Source organism: Sander lucioperca, chromosome 23, assembly GCF_008315115.2.
Source record: "Sander lucioperca isolate FBNREF2018 chromosome 23, SLUC_FBN_1.2, whole genome shotgun sequence".
NCBI lineage: Eukaryota > Metazoa > Chordata > Actinopteri > Perciformes > Percidae > Sander > Sander lucioperca.
The window spans coordinates 1,219,646-1,240,084 of NC_050195.1; the positions used below are offsets into that span (position 1 = coordinate 1,219,646).

Here is a 20,439-nt window from a genome sequence, read left to right on the forward strand (position 1 = left end):
GAAGCTTCGTTTAATTAAGGTTACCAACGTTGTATCGCTCACAGTGTTTCTGCACGGAGGATTATTAGTGTCGCACACCGGGCTGACGCTGCTGGCCACACATGCCATATAGACTGATTACAAAATGAAGAAAGAGCGTCAGGGGCTAAGAGAAGAGACAGGATGGAGAAAACGACAGAAAGTGTCCAAAGTTTGGAATCAGTTCAAACGTAATTAAAACGAAAACTCTGCACAGTGTGTCTACTGCAAAATGGAACTAGCTTACCACAATAATAGCACGACGTCAATGCTTCAGCATCTCAACAGAAAACATCGAGTCTAACTTAATCATCCATTCCACGAAGCGGACCCGACAAAAGTAAATCACAGAGTCGTATGGACGATGAAACTACACCAAACACAACAACTACCAAAATCAAAGACAAGAAAATATGTCGTGGTGACCACAATTTGATCTAAAGAGCTGGAAAAACAGCTGATTGTTGCGCACCACTCTCTCTCACTCTCTCTCTTCACGGAGAAATAGCTGATCAACGATTTACTAGCATAAGTGTAACAGAGCTGTGTAGCATGTAATCAAATATATAAATGAAAATAGGTTGAGTATAACTAATATTTACATATAGGCCTATATACAGATCAGTCTCAGGTTGAAACTTGTAATTCTGAAAGTTAAGTTGCACAACTTAAGGCAATGTTTATGTATGTTTAATGTATGCCTTAGTTTGAGGTTGCTATTGCATTTCAGATAATGTTTTCTTCAAAAGTAATGTAAAATGGCACTTAAATGCACTTAATATGTTTAGTTTTTTGAGAGATGATATTGTAAGCAATGTAGGCAATACAAATGTTGCTTTTTCCAAAAATTAAACCAAACTATTGTAACTATTATATTATTTCTCTTCAATAAAAGTATTTCTTATCCGATTACTCGATTTAATCGATGGAATAATCTGTAGAATACTCGATTACTAAAATAATTGATAGCTGCAGCCCTATTTCAGACTTTGGTCAGGAAGCTCAACTTAGCTCTTATTTAATGTACACTGCGGGGGTTGGTGATGTATTGGGTACCTGTTAATTCTGCCAGGCAGCAGGGTAAACGGAGATCCACTGTGGATATGACACCATTTGAGCAGTTTGACCTGTCTGACCTCGTGTTTAGTGCTTTTGGAGTGGCGAGTGGCCTCGGCTTAGTCTGCAGCTGCACGATTAGTTTAAAGCATCTGTCGCCCAACTTTTTGATCCTCCCTCACATCTGCACTATCGTAAGTCACTGCAGTGTCAATGTGCACTTAGCGCGCACTGCGCAGCCACCCTAGGCGTGGGGGATGATGGCAGTTAAAAGAAACTAGTATGCAGTGTGCTTTCTGAACATGGGAGATAGCTGGGAAAAGGTTAATTCCACATTGATGATTATTTCATGCACTGGCAAGGAGAGTAGAAAGTGGAAAACAAGATAGTAAGGGAGGGGTGTTGTAAATGGGGAAGGAGCACATATACACACTTGTCAGCCTCTTTGGCAGACAGTTATCCAGCCCAGCCCAGCCCAGGGAGTGGAGAGATTGTTGCCTTTGTCTTAGTGAAAGAGGCAGCACTTGAGGAGAGTAAATCAGCTCTTTGTTTTTGTGTGCCGCTCCCTAACATGTCTCCCAGTGTTCATTAATTTAATTAGACATGGAAAAGGAGCAGGCAATAACATGCCATGAGATAAAACCCCAGCATACACCCTAATGTTTTTTGGTAAACAAAGTCAACAACACCCCACATGGGGGAAAAATAACCCAGACCACCGGTGTCCCCCTTAAAACTTGTTAAATGCAGAGCCAGTTTGGGGTTAGGGCTGCACGATATGAGGAAAAAGTGCAATTTTTGATAACGTTGTTGAATATCGCAATAACGATTTCTCTTGCAATAAATAAAACCGATATTGAAGTGTACTCAGTTCTGCCTTTCTGCTGCTTTCAGTATACTGCTAAAATACAACAAACTGCTTGTCAAAAAAAAAAAAAAAATGAAAGGAAAGCATTTCCAACATTATTTTATTGAACAAATTGAACTGAACACACAAGGCACCATTAAAAAGAGAATGATAGTTACATTTAAAGTGCAGTTTTCTACTGATTGAGTTGAAGAGTGTCTTTCACAATGTGGTGCAGTCTTTTGTGATGCGTTTATTGCGCAGGTCGATATCACAATGACAAAACACATTTATTGTGCAGCCCTATTTGGGATCTTTATGTTACACATTTTAGCTGTAGGGTCTTGTTATGTACTACTAGCCCATCCTTTTATCCAGTAATGAGGGTGGTCTTAGATGCCTCACTGTCATTCACTGTTTTGTTTTCTGAAATGATGAACCATCTCATCTACAACATCGCAACCTTCTCTCCAGGAAAGCAAGTACAGTTCTTCTCAGCTCTCAGCCTATACTTATTTACTGTTCATTTTACTCCCCTTGGCTAATCATGCTGAATGTTCGCTTGGCTCCTCATGTTTGCCTAAGATCAGGTTCTGGGCCTATCTCAGGGCCAGCTGCAGCTGAAACCTAGACACCACTGCTTCAAATAAAAACCCAGAGCTCTGGATCAATGAGGTCAGTGTCTGGTCCCTGAAGTCAGTCGGGGGGGGGGAAGGTGAAACTCCATCCACTCCCATGACATCAGAGCAGCTAAGCAGCCGCTTCAGTGGTGCCTCACTCCTCCAGTGCTGCAGTCTTAACCTAAGCATAGATGTGCTGATGGCTACATGGGTCATAAGACCAGTTGTTGTGAATGTGCTCATTGTTGAACACAAACAAGTTTTGATTGTGGATCACAGTACTCCCAAATCATGAATTTAAAATGCCAGGGAAACTTGAAAGTTCTTGTGATAAGCAAACAATGGAGCCATGCTTGTAATGCGGTGCACATAATCACATCATTTCCATAGTCTACACACGTAGGAATATTTATAGGCCTTTTCTAAATTTTAAGCAATATCCTACATCATTAGTGCTCAGCAAGAGCTTCGCTGCCTGACGTAGCCATACTGCTGACGCACATTACCCCTCTTCTTTACTTCCCTACTTCCCTATTACAGTCATCTTTGCGATCTTCCTGGCTTTCAGGTTCATGTTTGATGCCTGACACAATAGACAATCGTTGGATTGCTTCTGAGAGGAAATCATCCCTTCTGCAAAATTATAAAGAATGTGGATACTGAGAGATTGGCTCTATACTCTCTGGCAGCTGTTAGTGTTGAAGACTGCGTACAATTGGTAGGGGGAAATTATGTCTGAAGAGACTAAACTGTGGAAATGGTAGCTGGCATTTCTTCAGGAGTCTGACCTAGCTGTGGTATATTTGGATAACCCTGTCCATAGCATGGCATGCATGTAACATTTGTACAGTGCTACATGGACAGTGGCTTTCAAGTCACTTAAACCAAAATACACATACACCTTTTTGAGTATTATTAAAACATTGGGCCAATTTCTAGAAGAGTCAATTTGTAATTCTCCTGCATTGTCTCTATTCTTTTCCTAGGTCTACAGAGAAGTATTAGAGCCCTTGAAGTTCTCAGCTTTGATGCAGTACAGGTACAGCTATCTATATTCAAACCGTTTCTAAATTTATTTTTGGTGTGTCTCTTAGCTAATCATTAGCAAACGGCACAGTTGGAGAATAAAACATGAATGAAGGCTGGGCAGATAGAAAGAAAACCGATTCTCTTGGTGTCATGTCAAAGGGAGGTTTTGTGAAAATGTGGTTCCAAATAAGTATTTTAGTTAAATTCCTAGTAGAGATGCACCGATGACATATGCCGATTTTATGCTGGTCAGAATCTGTAAATAAAAAACATTGTAAAGGCTACCATACACAATGCGTAGGAATTATATATAGGCTAGCAAATAATAACAATAAACCCACTATTAATTACATTATCTTAATGCAGTGTAACTACTGTAGCATGTAAATAATGCACATAAAATACAAACGTGAGCAAGAGCATTCAACAATCGCCATTATATCGAATCAACAGCCACATGCAACTTAGCTAGCAGATGAAGAACACAAACAACGAAATCACCAGCTAACAATGAACTGACAACATAAGTTATACGACTTACAGTTCTCAAGGACGCACGCAATCTCCACTGGCTAGTTATCCTCCGGAGAGCGACAGTCTCTTTTTCCTTTCTCTCCCTTTTCCGCCGGGTGGCGCGCGTGCCCGCTCGCGGTGTGAAGCACGTGTCCACACTATTCTCCGACATGCACTCTTAACAATCACTGCTTACAGACGGCCTTTTGTACAAATGCACTGGGGCGCTGCATGATTAACATCGCGCAACATCAGCATCACACGTGCACACGAAACGCACATGTAGGAAACCTCGTGATTAAACTGCAACATGTCAGCTGTTTGGAAATTCTTCAGCGTGTGTGAAGAAGATAACAAGTTTGCAATATGCAACACCTGCAAGGAAAAAGTAACATAACATTGCACTTTTAGATGTGTGTGAATTTCCCACACCAGGAGTAATTTATATAGTTCTATTTTATAGCGATCGATTATCTGTTCAAAAAATGTTCTATGCAAAATGTAAAATGTTCTATTAAAGAAAAGATAGAAAATAAATATTTGTGTGTGCTCTAAAGTGGTTAGAAAAAAATGAAATCGGAATCGGCTAAAATCGGTATCTGCAGGTCAACTCAATGAAAAATCGGAAATCGACCTAGAAAATTGTAATCCGTGCATCTGTAATTCCTAGTTATGTTTATGTAATCAAATGCGTGTTGTCGTTCATCATAACTATAAATGAAGGTGAGAGAATTTTATCATTGTCTGCGTAGCAATTTCCCCGGGGGTAACCCTGTATTGTTTTACTACCACAGAAACTGTGCCATCGTGTTGTCCTCATTATTCTGGTGGTAGAAAGAAATTGAGGCTGTCTTTATTAAGCCAACACTGGCCCAGATTCGATTGTATAATAGAAATACCTTTTACTGATCTATTAGTTAAAAATCTCCTGTAATGTAGAATATCCATTCTAGCCACTCTGACGTCCTTTCCTTTTCCTCTCCCCTCTCTCCTCCAGTGTACCGAGTGCAAGATGACGGAAGAGGTGATTGTCATCGCCAAGTTTGATTACATGGCCCAGCAGGACCAGGAGCTGGACATCAAGAAGAACGAGCGCCTCTGGCTCCTCGATGACTCAAAGTCCTGGTGGAGGGTTCGAAATGCCACCAACAAAACAGGCTTTGTGCCGTCCAACTATGTGGAGAGGAAAAACAGTGCCAGGAAAGCTTCTATTGTCAAGAATCTTAAAGACACACTTGGTAAAAACAAATCAGTTATGGTTTCTTCAGTTTGTAAGTGTTGATATCAACATGAGATGGTTTGATAAGCATTAGCCAGAAATCGTGTTTAAGTTTATACTCTCCAAAGTCTGTTTTTTTTTCGGAGCTTACACGATTCCAGTTGACCTGTATTTGCACTCTAAACATTTATGGTATTATTATGTCTTCAGTCACTCATAACATCTTTTTGATAAGAGACTGACTTGCTTTGTGTTTCACACACAATTGGTTATTGTTGTTCAAGATGGAGTAGCATCAGCGAGCATCCTTTATCTAGGCCAGCACTACCTCAGTTTGTTTTTGACCACATTGTTGTGGTATCTAATGTAGCCTACTGTATAACAGCTTCCGCACGAAGGTGGTCGCAGGCTGATGTCTGATTGGTTGAAATGCTGAGAGCTATTTTCTTCTCACAGCACACTTAGACTGAAGCTTTAGTATCTAATTGAAATGTCTATGGTGTAGTGTCGAATGTAATGCAGCGCTTTTCCATTTTATCTTGAACCGTTTGTACAGGTAAGGCAGTTTTTATATATATTTTTTATTTCAGATGTTTTTCGGAGGTTAAATATAGATGCAAACATTTATTTCATAACTGTGGCCCCAAAAAGGTAATGTTTTCTTTCGTGTTGACAAATCTAAATATCTCCTGCCCTTTTCTCATGACCAGAATTGATACGACACAGGTGTTGTTTGCTCTGTCAACACAGCAGTAATATTTCTGGGCACTGCCATTTGCCGAGGGCCTTGTACTGCCAGGAGCAAGCAAAATGTGACTGTGTATGTAAGCCAAGGTTACCATTTGTCTTAGCTTAATTCTTCTTGATGACAGACATTTATGATAATTTGGGATGCACACTCTGACTACTTGCATCCGGTCTGGAACACAGCCAGAAAACCTGGCATTTGCTTGCCTATAATTTCACGTTTTGATAATTTCTCCAATGTGGTTTTTATAAAAGGCGAAGGTCTTGTCTTTAGTTTCTGATACTTTTCACACTCTAATCTACAACTTATTCTGCTCTGCAGGGCATCATTGTCTCATTTAAGAGCATGGTGGGATAACCATGTTTGTTGGTGTGCTTCAACCATGTTTGTTTGGGCCGGATTAGCTTTAAGGTTTAAACACCAGCATTTGCCACAGATATTTAAAGGCACACTAAAACAGGCCTGCATGGTATTGCCAACAGTAAAACGTTTTTATTTTTTTTTATAAAGGCTTAGGGTTGTTGTGGTTGTGACATTAACACAGTACTTTATAGTTATTGTAAGTGTATAGTTGTTTATTCAAATTTTTGTGATACTGACAACAAAGCTGATGCCAGGACCTGCTGTTTATGGGCCCATTTGACATAAACATAACATCAAACCACACTTGTGTGTAGCCTTATCTCCTTTGCTCATTTATGTGGTAATTATGACATACCCCTGCGTAGGGTGACCCTCTGCGAGGAAGCCCTGGGCCTCCATGTGGCTTTTCCTTGCATAGAGGGACTAAAAGAATGGGGATGTTCTGGGTACTTCTATCCAGTGTGTCATCAGTATCACACACTGCAGTGTTTGCAAAACACTTATCTGTTGGAAATGTGAACTGTGTCTTCCTGTTAGCTGCACAGTGTGTGGTTTTTAAAAAATGTATGTGCAAGTGTTGTGGTCAGAAGAGACTGGTGACATTCTGGCAGCGCTGTGTGTTGACATATTCCGATGAAAAATAACGTAAGAACAGGAAGAGACCTTAAGGCTCATTTTTTGGCATTTATGTCATGATCCTGTTAACGCCGACTTTAATTTAAAAGACGTTTCCTATTTGTTATAGCTTGACTCAAGCATGTAAATTGTTTAACTGCTGCACTTTTAGTCCGTCCAGTTTTGCCCTTAAGTGTGTATTTGTCCGTTATGTGTGGTGTGTATGCATGAGTGTGTGAGTAGGTGTTGTTGGGTGGGGGTATATTTTGTCATGCACGACAGACAAGAGGCTCCCAACAATTTCCCACCTGTCACTATATCCATTGATAAAATAACCTCAGGTGAACAGCTGCACGACACACCCAGGCTCAGGTCTCAGTACTTTTTTATGATCTGTAAGTAGATTTGATATATTTTAACTAGCAGATTGTGGGTAGTTTTTTTTTTTTTTTTTTTTACATGTGTGGAATAGCAATAAGAGAAGCAGCCTGATGACTACACTTTCATATGTTATGTGGGAGGAAAAATGTATCTTTTCTTTTTTTTTTTTCTTTCCTTTTTTAATCAAGCCCGTTGCTGGGTGTGGAGTGGTGTCATCGTTTAAAAGAATGTGTGAGGGTATGATCTGTCTGCAGATGGCTGTGTTTTTGTGTGTGTGTGTGTGTGTGTGTGTGTGTGTTTTTAGGACTCATGTTTCCTGGGTTTGTTGTAAAGTTATGAGTGTGTCTCTACAAACAACTGCAGTCATGTGACACTGAGCACTGACTCACTCAACCGTCCCCACAGATCCTTACTGAAAGAATTTTGTTTAGATTGCTACCCTCTTCCAACCAATCTGCTGCTTAATGTTGATATAATATAAAACCTTTCAATTTCCCTATAGCTCTCTTCTTTTATCTCTCTTTCTTTCTCTGAGTCTGAGCTTCAATCCCCTCCCTCCCTACTTCTTCCCCTTTCCATGAGGCCTCTGTACTCTTCCTTCCAGAGCTAGACTGGAGGCCTCTCTATACTACACTCTTATTGGCTAAGACTGACCACATGGTCATGAAGTGGGCCGCCCTGCTTTGCTTTCCGCCCAGCTTTTCTGGGTGTTCACATGGAATAACTCTACAGCTGCAGTGGGAAGAGAGCAGGGGCCGGGAAAAGAGACAGAGAGCGAGGGAGAGGCAGCGAGCCCAATATGGACATGGCTAACCTATTCAAACATTTCTTTCGTGAGTTTTTAACTTTACTCATCTTCTGCCGTACTTTGTTGTTTTATAAGTGGTGTAGAGAGCTTTTGTCCAAAGTTTTGAGCGGTTCTTTTTTCTCTCTCTGACTGTTCAGGAGCTGCTGTCAATTTTTTTTCTTCTCTTTCATCTTCCCTTTCTGATTTTTCACTTTGGTTGTAAGTCGGTATCAGCTTCAGGTCAGCCAAACGAATGTGTCATATTTAGAGCAGGCGGGAAGTGATTTCTGTGCTAACATGTTGCTCTGAAAGAGGGAGGTTGTCTTAACAGCTTTTTGAGGCTGTGTCTGTGTGAGCGGCTGCAAAGACTGGGTGGATATGCTTATGAGAAGCCCTCTGCCGAGCCGAAGCCTGTAATTGCCTCAGCAATCCTTCTCTGTCTCTTTCTTTGACACACACACACACACACACACACACACACACACACACACACACACACAATAATCCTACTCCCATTTTTTTTCTAGCATTTGTCCTAGTGAGTGGGCTGCAACTCAGTGGATTACATTATTATGCTTGAAGACCCTCTCTCCCCTGTTTAGGAATATCTGAAGACATAGCCAAAGTCTGTTTTCTTTTATGCTACCCTCAGGGCAAGCTCGCTCATTCTGGGAGGGGCCCCCCCCCCCCCCAACCCCTCAACCTCACTGCCAGTCATGAGCTACAGTTGAAGGGACGCGGGGTGCTTATGTAGAACACTGTAGTCATTGTACTGAGAGGAGCCAGGGGTCTCTGCTGATTGATGGAAGCCGGGCTCCCATCTCCCGCACCTCGCTCGGTTATCAGAGGAATGTCATTGCGCCGGCAGCTCCGTGGGCCGTAGATACTTTACAGCCACACTGACACACTTTTTCAAAAGGCCCTGGCACACACCCATACTGTAATCTCACCTTGTAACCGTTGAGTGGTACCTCCTGTCTCTGCCTATCTTCCCTACTTGTGTGTGTGTGTGTGTGTGTGTGTCCTCGTAAAGAATCCAGAGAGTGTAAAGGGCTTAGAAGAACATAGAGATGAGCTAACAAACCTTTTTCTTGTGTAAACTGAGAGCTGTTAGTCTCCTCTTTCTCTCTTTCTTTCCCCTCCCTCTGTTTCCCTGTTTCTCAGCCTCCACAGCAAGCGGAAACTCTAATTTAAGCCACATTTCTCCCTGAGCGTTAGAGGAGTGCAGTCCAGAGAGGAAGTGAGAAGTTAGAAGGAAGTTGAATCATTGTGCAGGGTCTGTCTGTTTGACTTTCTGGCAGTCTCTGTCCCTCACTCCCTCTTTCCAACTCCCGCTTCTTTTCTCCAAACCACTGTTCACTGTTCAAAGCAAAAGACATAATCATAATTAAGAGATTGGTGGGAGAGTCGTCAACATCACTTGGGCCTTAAGATGTTTTTCTCTTGTAAAGCTGTCCACTCATCGTTGTTTTCCTGTTTCTTTTGCCATTAAGAATTGCTTAACAGGAAGTGAGCAGTGGTTTGGGCTTGTTGAAGACTAGCAAGCACTGTGATTATGTTGGTAGTGAACAGTGGAAATGTCTACAGCACAGCTCCCCTTGTCTATTAAACGTAATGGTTCGACTAAACGATGAGTTTATTGAAAGAAAATTAATCTGCAGCTATTTTGAGAATTGAAACATCATTTTAGTTATTTTTTTAAGCCAAAATGCCAAACATTTGCCAGTTCTAGCTTCTCAAATGTGAGGATGTGAGGATGGTTTTTCTTTGTCGTATATAATGATAATCTGATAATAGCAAAAAATCTCCATCACGAGTTCCCAATGCCCATGATCACATCTTAATGTGTCTTGTTTTGTCCAAGCAACAGTCCAAAACAGAGATATTCAGTTTACTATCATAAGTTAATAAACAAATTGATTGAATTGATTCACAGCTAGGAGGATGGCCTCTACTTGGCGTTGTCCCCGACAGTAATGCTGCACTGTCCAGAAGCTGTAAAAACCAAATGCAGCGCTGTGCCTCCATCCCTCCCTCTGCTCCATCACAGTGACTGATGGCTGCCTGCTTTTGATGTCTCAGACGGCTGAAGTTGAAAGAGCTTTGCGTGTTTCCTGTGCAGTTATCAGTCAGCCATCTTAGCAGCTTGATTGAAGCTGTCATCTTAAAAGGCACCCCAAACCATCCCCATTGAAGAATACGCCAACTCGCTCTTGTGCGTGTTCCCTTTAGTTAGTTAGACTCACTCTTTCTGACTGCACATCGTGTCATTACATTTAACGTGTGTCTCATGCTAGACCATATGGCTGAGAGTTGCTGTGTTGCGTCACATGTCTGGTGAATGCGAGTGACACATTATCAGAGTTTTAAGTTGCCATGGACACATAGGGGATAGACATTAGGATATGATGGGGAATCGCCAGTGCCGTACTTAGCTGACTACCAGCAAATTTTGGCTCTAAAATATATATTTTTTTGTGAGCAAACAAGCCATTTCACTGCTGCTGAAGTTGTCCCTGTGATCATGTTCTGTTCAAGTACTGGGATGTTCAGACACTGTCAGACAGCCTGACGCGGGGTGTTGTCGTCCACAGAGGAAGAGCCCTGGAATGGAGGGAAGCGGAGGGGTCGAAAGGGCCCTGGCAGACAATGGACAGCCAGCCAGCGTAGGGAGGCCAGAGTTAAAAAACAAAACTAGTTCCTGTCTGTCACTGGTAGCCAAACAAACTCCCCAGCACTTTCTTCTCCTCCTGCTGGTGCACCTCATCTGTAAACAAAAAGTGAAGTTTCCGGCAGGGGTTTAAAATATGCGTGTTAAGGTCTTTGTCATGACAGGGATTTACTGCCATCTGACGCAACATGATGTCCTTCCTCCGCATCCTTCTCTCAGGAAATGCACAGGAAAAAGCATCTGACGTCGAAACAGAAAAGTTTCCAGTGCACAGTACTTTTTAGTTTCTCTTCTGTCTTGAAGACCCTTCCCAGGTAGCAGTATATTGGTGGCATGGTTTGTGGCTTTCGGTGAAAGCGCTCAGCTACCACATCTGCGTATGCAAAGTTCATGCAGTTGGCAGTATTTGGGGTTGACTTCAGGTGGAGAGATTAAGTTTGGGCAAGAGGAGGACTGTGCCTCCCTCAGCTAGGGTGGAGTTAGGGGAGACATCAGGGGTGGGGGTTGTCTTTTTTTTTGGTGGGGGGGGGTTGTCGTTGTGTGTGCAGGACCCTTTACATGATACAGTATTTGGGCACAGTTATTGACAACCAATTTACTCTGTAATTCACTTCTACTCCTCACATGGCTGTGTTGTGGTAAAGGTGGCAGGTCTGGACAGCACTGTGGCCTTTTTGGCAAGATGGACTGTCCCATAATTAAAGATTCCCAGCTTCAGTCCTAATAACAACCATTGATGTGTCTGTCACAACAACTATGAGTCCTGTCTGAAGAGCTTGACCTCAATCTGCCCAGTCATTGTAACTGTAACTTGTATACCATATGCAGTTTCTTGGATAGCCTAGAGCACGTACATCCCAATGAAGAAGGAAACCATATGTATGCTACGTTATCAATATTGCACTAATTTAAGCTAGTTCCTTTTAATATTAAGATGATCAGAAGTTACCGCTGCTAAGAAAATATTTCAAGTTTTCTGTCCCCGAACAATATTAAATTGTTGGATAAGACAGCCACTGTTTTCCCCCCATTCTTTTTTAGATATACAGTTCTGCATTTTAAGCATATTACTCCGTGTACTTTGTACATACCATACACCAGATAACTCTTCTCTCTTTTTGTTTGCAGTCAAATGTGTTTCATCCTCTTCTCAATACCAAAATTCCCACTGGACATGCCTTGTGGAGGTCTGCATATTTAAAGGTCCAAAGATTGTCCCCCCAACTTCAGCTTGATTTGACTCACAAACCTGGCAGGAAAACATGGCAAAATATCAAGGAAGTGCCCGCCAAAATCAGTTACTGCCAGTTGAGCAGAATGCAGCTGTGTCCACCATTGAAGCCTGTGGCCTTGCTCTGAGTAGAACCATGCTGTGTGTGTGGTGTGAAAGTCTGGCAAGATAAGAGCCTCAACTAAATTGTAAAAGGAAATACAAACTCACAGTTGTTCTTCACTGCCACACAAGGGAATTCTCAGCAGTTAACCTACAACAGCAGGACAGATGTGCCCTCAATAACCCCTTATATTCTCCCAGTATCATCTTCCCTATAGCTGTGCAGGCAAATCCCAACTTCCGTTTATTACCACGGTTTAGATTGTGCATCTAGTCAAATGTGCTGTCCCTGTGCTCTGCTTTTTTAATGCAAAGTGTTCGTGTGACGGTAGCAGGAAGCAGCAAATAAAATCCATGACAGGGACACTGATAAGGGCTGTGTTACCTGGCCAGAGAGATAAAATATGAGCTCTCTCAGTTGTCAAAAGATACTTTATTTATGCAGGGTTGACCCTTAACCTTTGTTTGGAAGAAAACTAGGTCACTTCCAACTGTGCATAGAACACATCCTGGGGCTTGCACCTGCACAAACATGTTTTTTTTTCCTTAACATGCTGTGGATTCTGTTATTTTTGGATCTTTTTAACATTGAAGAGGAGTAAGCCGTTTGTGTTGGTGTGTGTATGTATGTAAACTTTAAACTCAGGTTTTGTGGCTGCCTTATTTGGCCTCATATATCTATATGTAAAACATTATATATAGATGTTTTGTTCTTGTCTTTTTGCAGTTATCCCTCTTGAGTTATTAAGACTGCACAGAGGCATAACTAGACCGAGCCTTCACGTACAGACATCAGCTCTTAACACCCCGTCTGGAGTCTGTAGTTATCTACAGTGGTGGGACTAATAACAGGGTCTACCTGGAAGCAATTTGACGTTGGACTCTCAGCACTACCATGAAATTTGTCTGCACTCCTTGAGTCACAGACACTTTTCAGTACCAATGTATCTGTGGTAAAGCAGATTCAGTGTGGTGTTGTGACAAAGTCACGCTCCTTGCTCAGAAAACACACACACACACACACACACACACACACACACACACACTATCCTCCCAGCACTGTCCAGGAGACTACACCCTGCCTTCCTGTATAATTTCACCCAGCTGACTTTTGATTATGCAAGCAATAGCTCAGCAAACGTAATCAGAAATAGAGTCACAACTTTGGTTTGCTCATGTTGTCTGGTATCAATGTCTGTCTCAGCTTTGCTCTGGTTTACATCATCAGTAAGGCCATAGATCTGTGATAATAACAGTAATGTTATAATAGCTTTGCAAGAACTAGCAAAATGTGGACTGTTGCTTTCCACAAATAATGTATAGACAGACCAAGCTGTGAGTATTCAAGCTACTTTCTGGTATCTTGAAAAGTTGGAAGAAGGTGTGGTCTCGCCACTGCCTCCACTGCTAGCTACACATTTGTTTCATACTACTGTTAGCATGCCAGGCTGCCAAGTGGAAATTCTTGTCCAGTAAGACGATGGCCACAGGCCTGCCAAAGCTCGGCCTCTGGGCTCTATAACCCAGAAAAAGGCTAAAGGGCTTGGTAATCCCCCTTCTGTTAGCCTCAGGGCTGTTTAGAGATGCCAAGAGGTCGACTGCATGTAAAATAAAATTCAGTCTGTGGTCATTCCTTGTGTGACCGGCTGACATTTAGCTTGCAAACTGAAAGATCCTCTGCTACAGTTGATAAGGTTTTAATAAATGTGCCCTTCTAATCATCCCAGCTCTATGCTGAAGTCAAATGGTCAGCTCAGTGGGATGCTTGGAGCGTGATGGGGTTTGGGAGGGATGGCGAAGTGGACAGAAAGAACTAGAAGCTGGAGCATTTGCTGAAATGAGACAGAGTTTGGTATCCAGCTGCCGGGGTGATTAGCACAATGTGATTAGCAACAATGAAATGTGACTGAGCTTTTTTTGCCCACAGAGAGTCTGTAGTTCATTTCAATGTTAGGTAGCAGTACTTTGATAACCAAGTCTACATTTTTTTTAGTTTCCACAGGATTTATAGGCCCATGCCAAAACAGGTTTTCATCCCACTCTGATTTTTTTCTTTTTTTTTTTTTTTTCTTTTCTCGACCACACCAGCATTGCTTTTTTGTTTCCTCAGCACCTAGGCCTAATCCCCAAGAATGTATCTGGATTTAGAGTGTAGGGGGTTAGGCCACTGTAAATGTGGAAAAGGAATGATTTTAGCCCTTCTTACCGACCCTCCCTGTATTTCAGCACAACCCCTAATGCTCATTATGGATGCCTGGTATTTGTCAGAGGTGTTTTTTTTTAATGGTGCGTTTGTGGTTTTTGTTTTTTCTGTTGAGACTTGTTCCACATCAGTAGAAGGGTGTGAAAAATGTGAATTCCAGGGACCTGGCTTTTGAGTAAAATTGTGACTTGTAAGTTTTAATTTACACCAAATGACCTAAAGGCCAGTGTGCCTTCTAATTACGTTTCTGACCTAATTCACTGGACTTAATTTTAGTGTAGATGAGGATGATGATTTCTCTGTAAACTCTTACACCTTTCCTTCATTATTTTCTCTAGGAATTGGGAAGGTGAAGAGCAGAAAGGGGGGAATGAGAGACACGGCCTCCAACGCAGACGCAGACATGTATGCAGATAACGGCGAGCGGCTGTACGACCTCAACCTTCCCGCCCTGGTCAAGTTCAGCTACACAGCTGAGCGCGAGGACGAGCTGTCTCTGGTGAAAGGCACGCGGGTGGTGGTGATGGAGAAGTGCAGTGACGGCTGGTGGCGCGGCAGCTACAATGGGCGCTCTGGCTGGTTTCCGTCCAACTACGTGACGGAGGACATGGATGGGACGGCGGGGGGAGGCGGCATGGGTGGGCTCGGAGACCCGGCCGGATCGCTAACGGAGAAGCTGGCCGCCGTGATGAACAGCACCACAAACGGGAACAGAGTGCTGCACACGGTCCAGGCGCTCTACCCTTTCAGCTCGGGCAACGACGAAGAGCTGAACTTTGAGAAGGGCGAGGTGATGGAGGTGGTGGAGAAGCCCGAGAACGACCCGGAGTGGTGGAAGTGTCGCAAAGCAGACGGACAGCTGGGCTTGGTGCCTAAAAACTACGTCACTGTGCTGGACTCCAGCTCCCATAAACCCGGAGCGGGGCCTGCTGGGCCGCCCACACCTGACTGTGACTACATCTCACCCTCAGGCACCGGGCGCTTCGCCGGAAAGGAGTGGTACTACGGAAAGGTGACGCGCCACCAGGCGGAGGTGGCCCTCAACCAGAGAGGCATAGAGGGGGACTTCCTCATCCGAGACAGCGAGTCATCGGTCAGTAGCCTACACCTGCTTACCAAACCATCATTGATGTATTGTGCATGGCTTACAGCATTAAGGCCCCTGTACACCGTGCGATTTGCGCTGTCTGAGACGAAAGTTGTCAGAAATGTGTTCAAATCTTCGGTCGTCGGTCCAAAAGGGTGGTCCTAGATTGCACTGTGAGACACATCCACATACGGCCGAATTGGAGCTTTGGCGACTGTCTGAAACGTTGGACCAAATTCTCACAATGTGACTGCTGCTGTGAATGCTACAATTTTGTCGCACAGTCTAAAGGCGCCTTTACTCAGGAGGTAGAAATGTTAAAAGCCCTGTCTGAACATGTATGTATTATAACCTTGTCTTTCCTTTTCTTTTCACAGCCAAACGACTTCTCCATCTCCCTGAAGGCGCAGAGCAAGAACAAGCATTTCAAAGTGCAGCTGAAGGAAAGCCTTTACTGCATTGGACAGCGCAAGTTCAACTCCATGGAAGAGCTTGTTGAACACTACAAAAAGGCCCCCATCTTTACCAGTGAGCAGGGAGACAAACTGTACCTGATCAAGGCCCTGGCTGCTTCCTGATCCCTCTCTCTGTTGCACACATGCCCTTCCACACAGACACAGACATTACATTACCTGCATTCATATATATACATACAGATACTTACGCCAGAACACACACTAACATTTAAAACTCCAAGCCTGAGGACTTAACACATCATCAGGACTTAAATGCCCGATTTGTGAGCATTCCAAGAGGAGGTATGGAAAAAGCATGGGAGAGACACGGAGGAGTGGAAGGGGGAGACAAAAAGACTATGGACTCCAGAGAATTGACTACAGACCTCTTGGTCGCCTATTTTAAATTATCCAGATGTGTTAGGTCATAGGCAATGCCATGTATTTCCACCTTGATATCTATTAGAGTTGCATTTAGTTTCTTTTTTGTTTTTGTTGATAATATATAATCTTTTTAACATTTTTTTTTTTTTTTTTTTTTATGTGATTTTAACTGTATCCAATACACAACCACCACCCGTATGAGTCATTTTTTTAGATGTTAGCAAACTAGCCTACAGACATCTCCATTTCAACTCATTTTTTTGTGTTGTCTGTTTTAATTTGTTCTTTATGATTGTGGACACACTAATCCACAACGTCTGCTAACTGCTAATCATGAATAAAAACGAAGTGACCAAAATATATTTATTGATACAGTTCTGTTAGGATCATGGTGGTAGAGATTGGAATATCACACTCGCACACATCTGTGTTTGGGAGGATTAGGAGGATTCCTCTTCTTGTTCAACGTCAAACTAGTTCAACTTTCCTTTTGTACAACCGAACTGCTTGTCTCACATATTGCTGTATCCATATCATGTGAATGTTACAAAGCTGAGGCATCACAGGCAGCGCGGGGCTGACTTTGCATGTGTGCATGCAAACGGAGAGGTGTCCTCAAACCTTCACTGTTCACTCTCTCACTCTCCTAAAAGAGAGATTGACAGTCCACGTGAGTGTTGGGGAGTTTAACTACAAGTCTAGAGGTCATGTGAAGAGTCAGAAAGTACTTCATAGTCTGGAGACTTCCTTGGACTCCCCCACCCCCCAGCCATTCCCCCCTTAGCTTGAGTGTGACTGACAGCTGATGCACCCTCCTAGTGTTGCCAAAGGGGATGTTTTTTTTGCAGTTGAGGAGGAAGAAGGGCAGCGGGGTGGGTGTATGTTGACAGCAGTACACACACACACACACACACACACACACACACACACACACACACACAATCTTTGTGGTGGTGGGAGGGGAACTGGAGAAGCAGTCCAGAGGATGATGTCACTGCTCCTGAATTAGTGATCACTGGAGGGAATGGAGGAGTTAAGGGGTCACCCAGGGGTGGTGTTTGTACGGTTTCTGTGCATATACATCAAGCTAGGAGACACCCTCGTCCTCCAGAAGGCACAAAGGATTTCCAGAAAACAATCCCTTACAGTGAAGTACTGATAAAAGAAATGCTTGATGTTTTATCTGATATTTGGGCTTATTTGTCTTCCAAATATATGGTCAACGTAAAGTTGTAATACAGTTCATCTAAATGTTTTCCGCAGACCACATGGCTTATATTTACAGTGAATGGGTATTTGTTGAGTGAAAATGGACCAAGTAGTGTTTGAATGTTAAAGAGGCAGCTAGCACCAGCGCCGGCAATCAGAGCAGCGTTGGCAGGGAGCTGCTCCAGCAGCGGGCTCAGGGAGATGATGATGATGATGATCACCATGCTTGTGATGAGTTCTCCAGCTGTAACCGGTTGGACCTGAGCACAGAGGGAGAGAGAGAAAGGGCGGGGGGGAGGGGGGATTTCATAGAGAAGGAATGGAAAAATGGACCCTAAAAAACAAAAGCAGTGAAGTAGGATCTAGGGAGGAGACTTGGAGAATGTGTTCCACAGAATAGAGTGTCTGGATTACCGCTCCCAGTCATATACAGCTGGGGAAATGAACGCAGGCCAATGCTGATGTATTTTATAGTAAAGAGTAAAGGAATTTGGATAGGAGGGCCTTTTAAGGTCTAATTAATCCAAGCATGAAAAAGTCAGTCATGCGACAAAGAACACAAAACATGGGTGTGAACCTGTTTTTTTTTTTTAATCCATTACCCAGATGATTGACAGAGCTATTCATACAAGAGCTGTGAGTGTGTTTTCTCTGGGTTTTTTTTTTTTTTTTTTTTTTTTGGAGCTGTAAAAGGTGAATTATAAACAGTGAAACAGTTACCTTTCAGTTTGATTAATGACGGGTTAAAAATGGCAAGTTCTAATTACGCACCTGCAGTACCAGTCATCAGTTAATTTAAGTGAGATTATATCTTATTAAACAATACAAAAACAACATTCCTCTTGTTTAATACCAAACATGGTTAAGATCACAATGTAAATCACAGGATTGTTTATCAGTATGGCTTGAGTGATTTTTGTTCATTTTTGGGTCCCGAATCTATAAAAGAAAATTTGTGCCTGTATTCCCTTCATTTCCATCTATCCCCTCTTAGTTTCTGTGTTATCAGTGACCAGATAAGTATTTGGGTGACAGGACTCACCTCCTTCACCCAATCCCTGGCTGTTGTATTGGTGCCATGTCTTCTGACACTTTATGTGAGACAGTGTTTGCTTACAGTAATAACCAACTGTTATCAACAACCCATTTATTTATTTTTTTTTGCGTGAAATTTCCTCCCTTGACTTCCAGTTCTAAAGAATCTGCAATATCATGCAGCATTAACGTGACAAACGCCAACGCTATGTGCCCCAGTTTGAAGGATTTAGGAGGAGATTTTAATGTGCCTTCGCAGCTTTCTGTCAACCAAAGGTTTAGTGTCCCCCTTATTTTTCCTCCCCACTTGTCACCACTGCGTGCTATTTGGTTAAAGCTTTGCATGTGCGTCAGTCTGATTAGTGAGCGATGTGTTGGGGGTGTCATCCTTAAGGGTATTTCCTCATTTATCTGTTGGCTGAAAATGTTTTTATCACGCATAAAATGCCCATTAGGTGATATTGTGTGTAGTTTCAAGTGACCTTACCTTTGCTGATTTCATCACGTATAACTTCTTCAGTGAACATTGAATGCCTATATGTACAGTATAAAATATGTGATGTTCATTCAGAAACATAGCGCCCAGGTGTGATGTAATCATGACCTGAATCTCATGTATGAGCACCTCAAGTTAACGGCATCACATATCGTTGGTTGTGAAGAAACTGTCATGGTTTCCCAGGAAATAGTTTTTTTTTAATGTCTGTATGCATTTCATATAAGACTAGTTTAAGACATTCACTTTTGCAGTTTAGCCACTTAAATATGTATAAAAGAACTCCTCAATACTTAAGTGTTTAACTTGATATTCAAATACAGAACTACAATATCTCCCTGCATAGATATTGTTATAAATTGGGATTATTATTATTATTTTTTTTTTTTTCATTTTACACCAATGGAGGCCGCATGAGCAGAGCCTTGTAGCTGTACAGAAATTGTTTTAAATCTGCTTAAAAGGACACTGGAGTCAGTTGTGACAGATATTATCAAGAGATCTTTTATCAAACTATTTTTCATGATACATAACTACAGTGCAGCTGGACAACTCTTTGTTTCTCGACTGCTGAAGCAAGCCTGAGATAACCTTGAATCTCCAGATTGATTTCTTGATAATATTCAGAACAAATGACCCGTGTTTCAACTTTGGTGCTTTTGTGCTGCTTCTCGGTGTTCTTTGTCTCACAATGCTTTTTTTCTGTACGAGAGAGAGAGTGAAGAAAACAGATCCATGCTGTGGAATGATAAAAGGCAGTGCTGTGAAATTTAATGTCATGCTCTTAATACTGTTTTTATGGAGGAGAGATCGTCTTCAGGTGTAATAATTTAGAAGAGTTTATTAGAGTGTTCAAAAGACGTAATAAACAGCATAAAAATGATGTGATAATGATGTCTTGTTTTTAACCGTCACAATGTTTGATTGAATGAATTGTTAAATGTTGGTACTACTTTTACTGGATTACAAAACACAGCATTTGATAAAATGTTTTGTAGACTAGGCCTAGTGTTTGTCTACAAGTCCAAATTATTTGACAACTAGGTCGATTTTTCTTCTTCTCTGTGCTTTAGCTTAGCTATAATGTGATTTATAATGCAGCTTATATTGGGACATTATCATTATCTGATAGACAGCAGATGATTCATGCATGAGGACAGCAGTGGTAGTTTTGTATAATGCATGTACGCCACTTGGTGGCCGTTTGTATCATTACACTTGCTGGCACCACCCAGGCCAATCACAAAAGAGGCCTTCAACAAAACACCATCCCATTTTGGTCAACTTTATTTCAAATCACTCTTGATAATTGATAATGATACTGTGATTGTAATGTTTTCAAACTACAATGCTCTTTTCATTCACATTGT

At 42.2% G+C, this 20,439-nt stretch overlaps 1 protein-coding gene across 3 annotated transcripts in view; it reads left to right on the plus strand.

The window, feature by feature from the left end:
* Nucleotides 1-19,952, plus strand: part of nck1b (NCK adaptor protein 1b) — a 29,699-nt gene extending 9,747 nt beyond the window's left edge. The window contains exons 2-5 of one of the 3 annotated variants that reach the window (XM_031323458.2): nucleotides 3,528-3,580; nucleotides 5,081-5,321; nucleotides 14,742-15,496; nucleotides 15,868-19,952. In XM_031323458.2, coding sequence (XP_031179318.1) covers nucleotides 5,096-5,321; nucleotides 14,742-15,496; nucleotides 15,868-16,068 — 1,182 coding nt within the window. In that variant the 5' untranslated portion in view covers nucleotides 3,528-3,580; nucleotides 5,081-5,095 and the 3' untranslated portion in view covers nucleotides 16,069-19,952. Of the gene's footprint in view, nucleotides 1-3,527; nucleotides 3,581-5,080; nucleotides 5,322-8,113; nucleotides 8,243-14,741; nucleotides 15,497-15,867 lie in introns of those variants that run through there. The other 2 variants (XM_031323459.2, XM_031323460.2) reach the window with 2 other exon arrangements.
* Nucleotides 19,953-20,439: the final 487 nt, after the last annotated feature.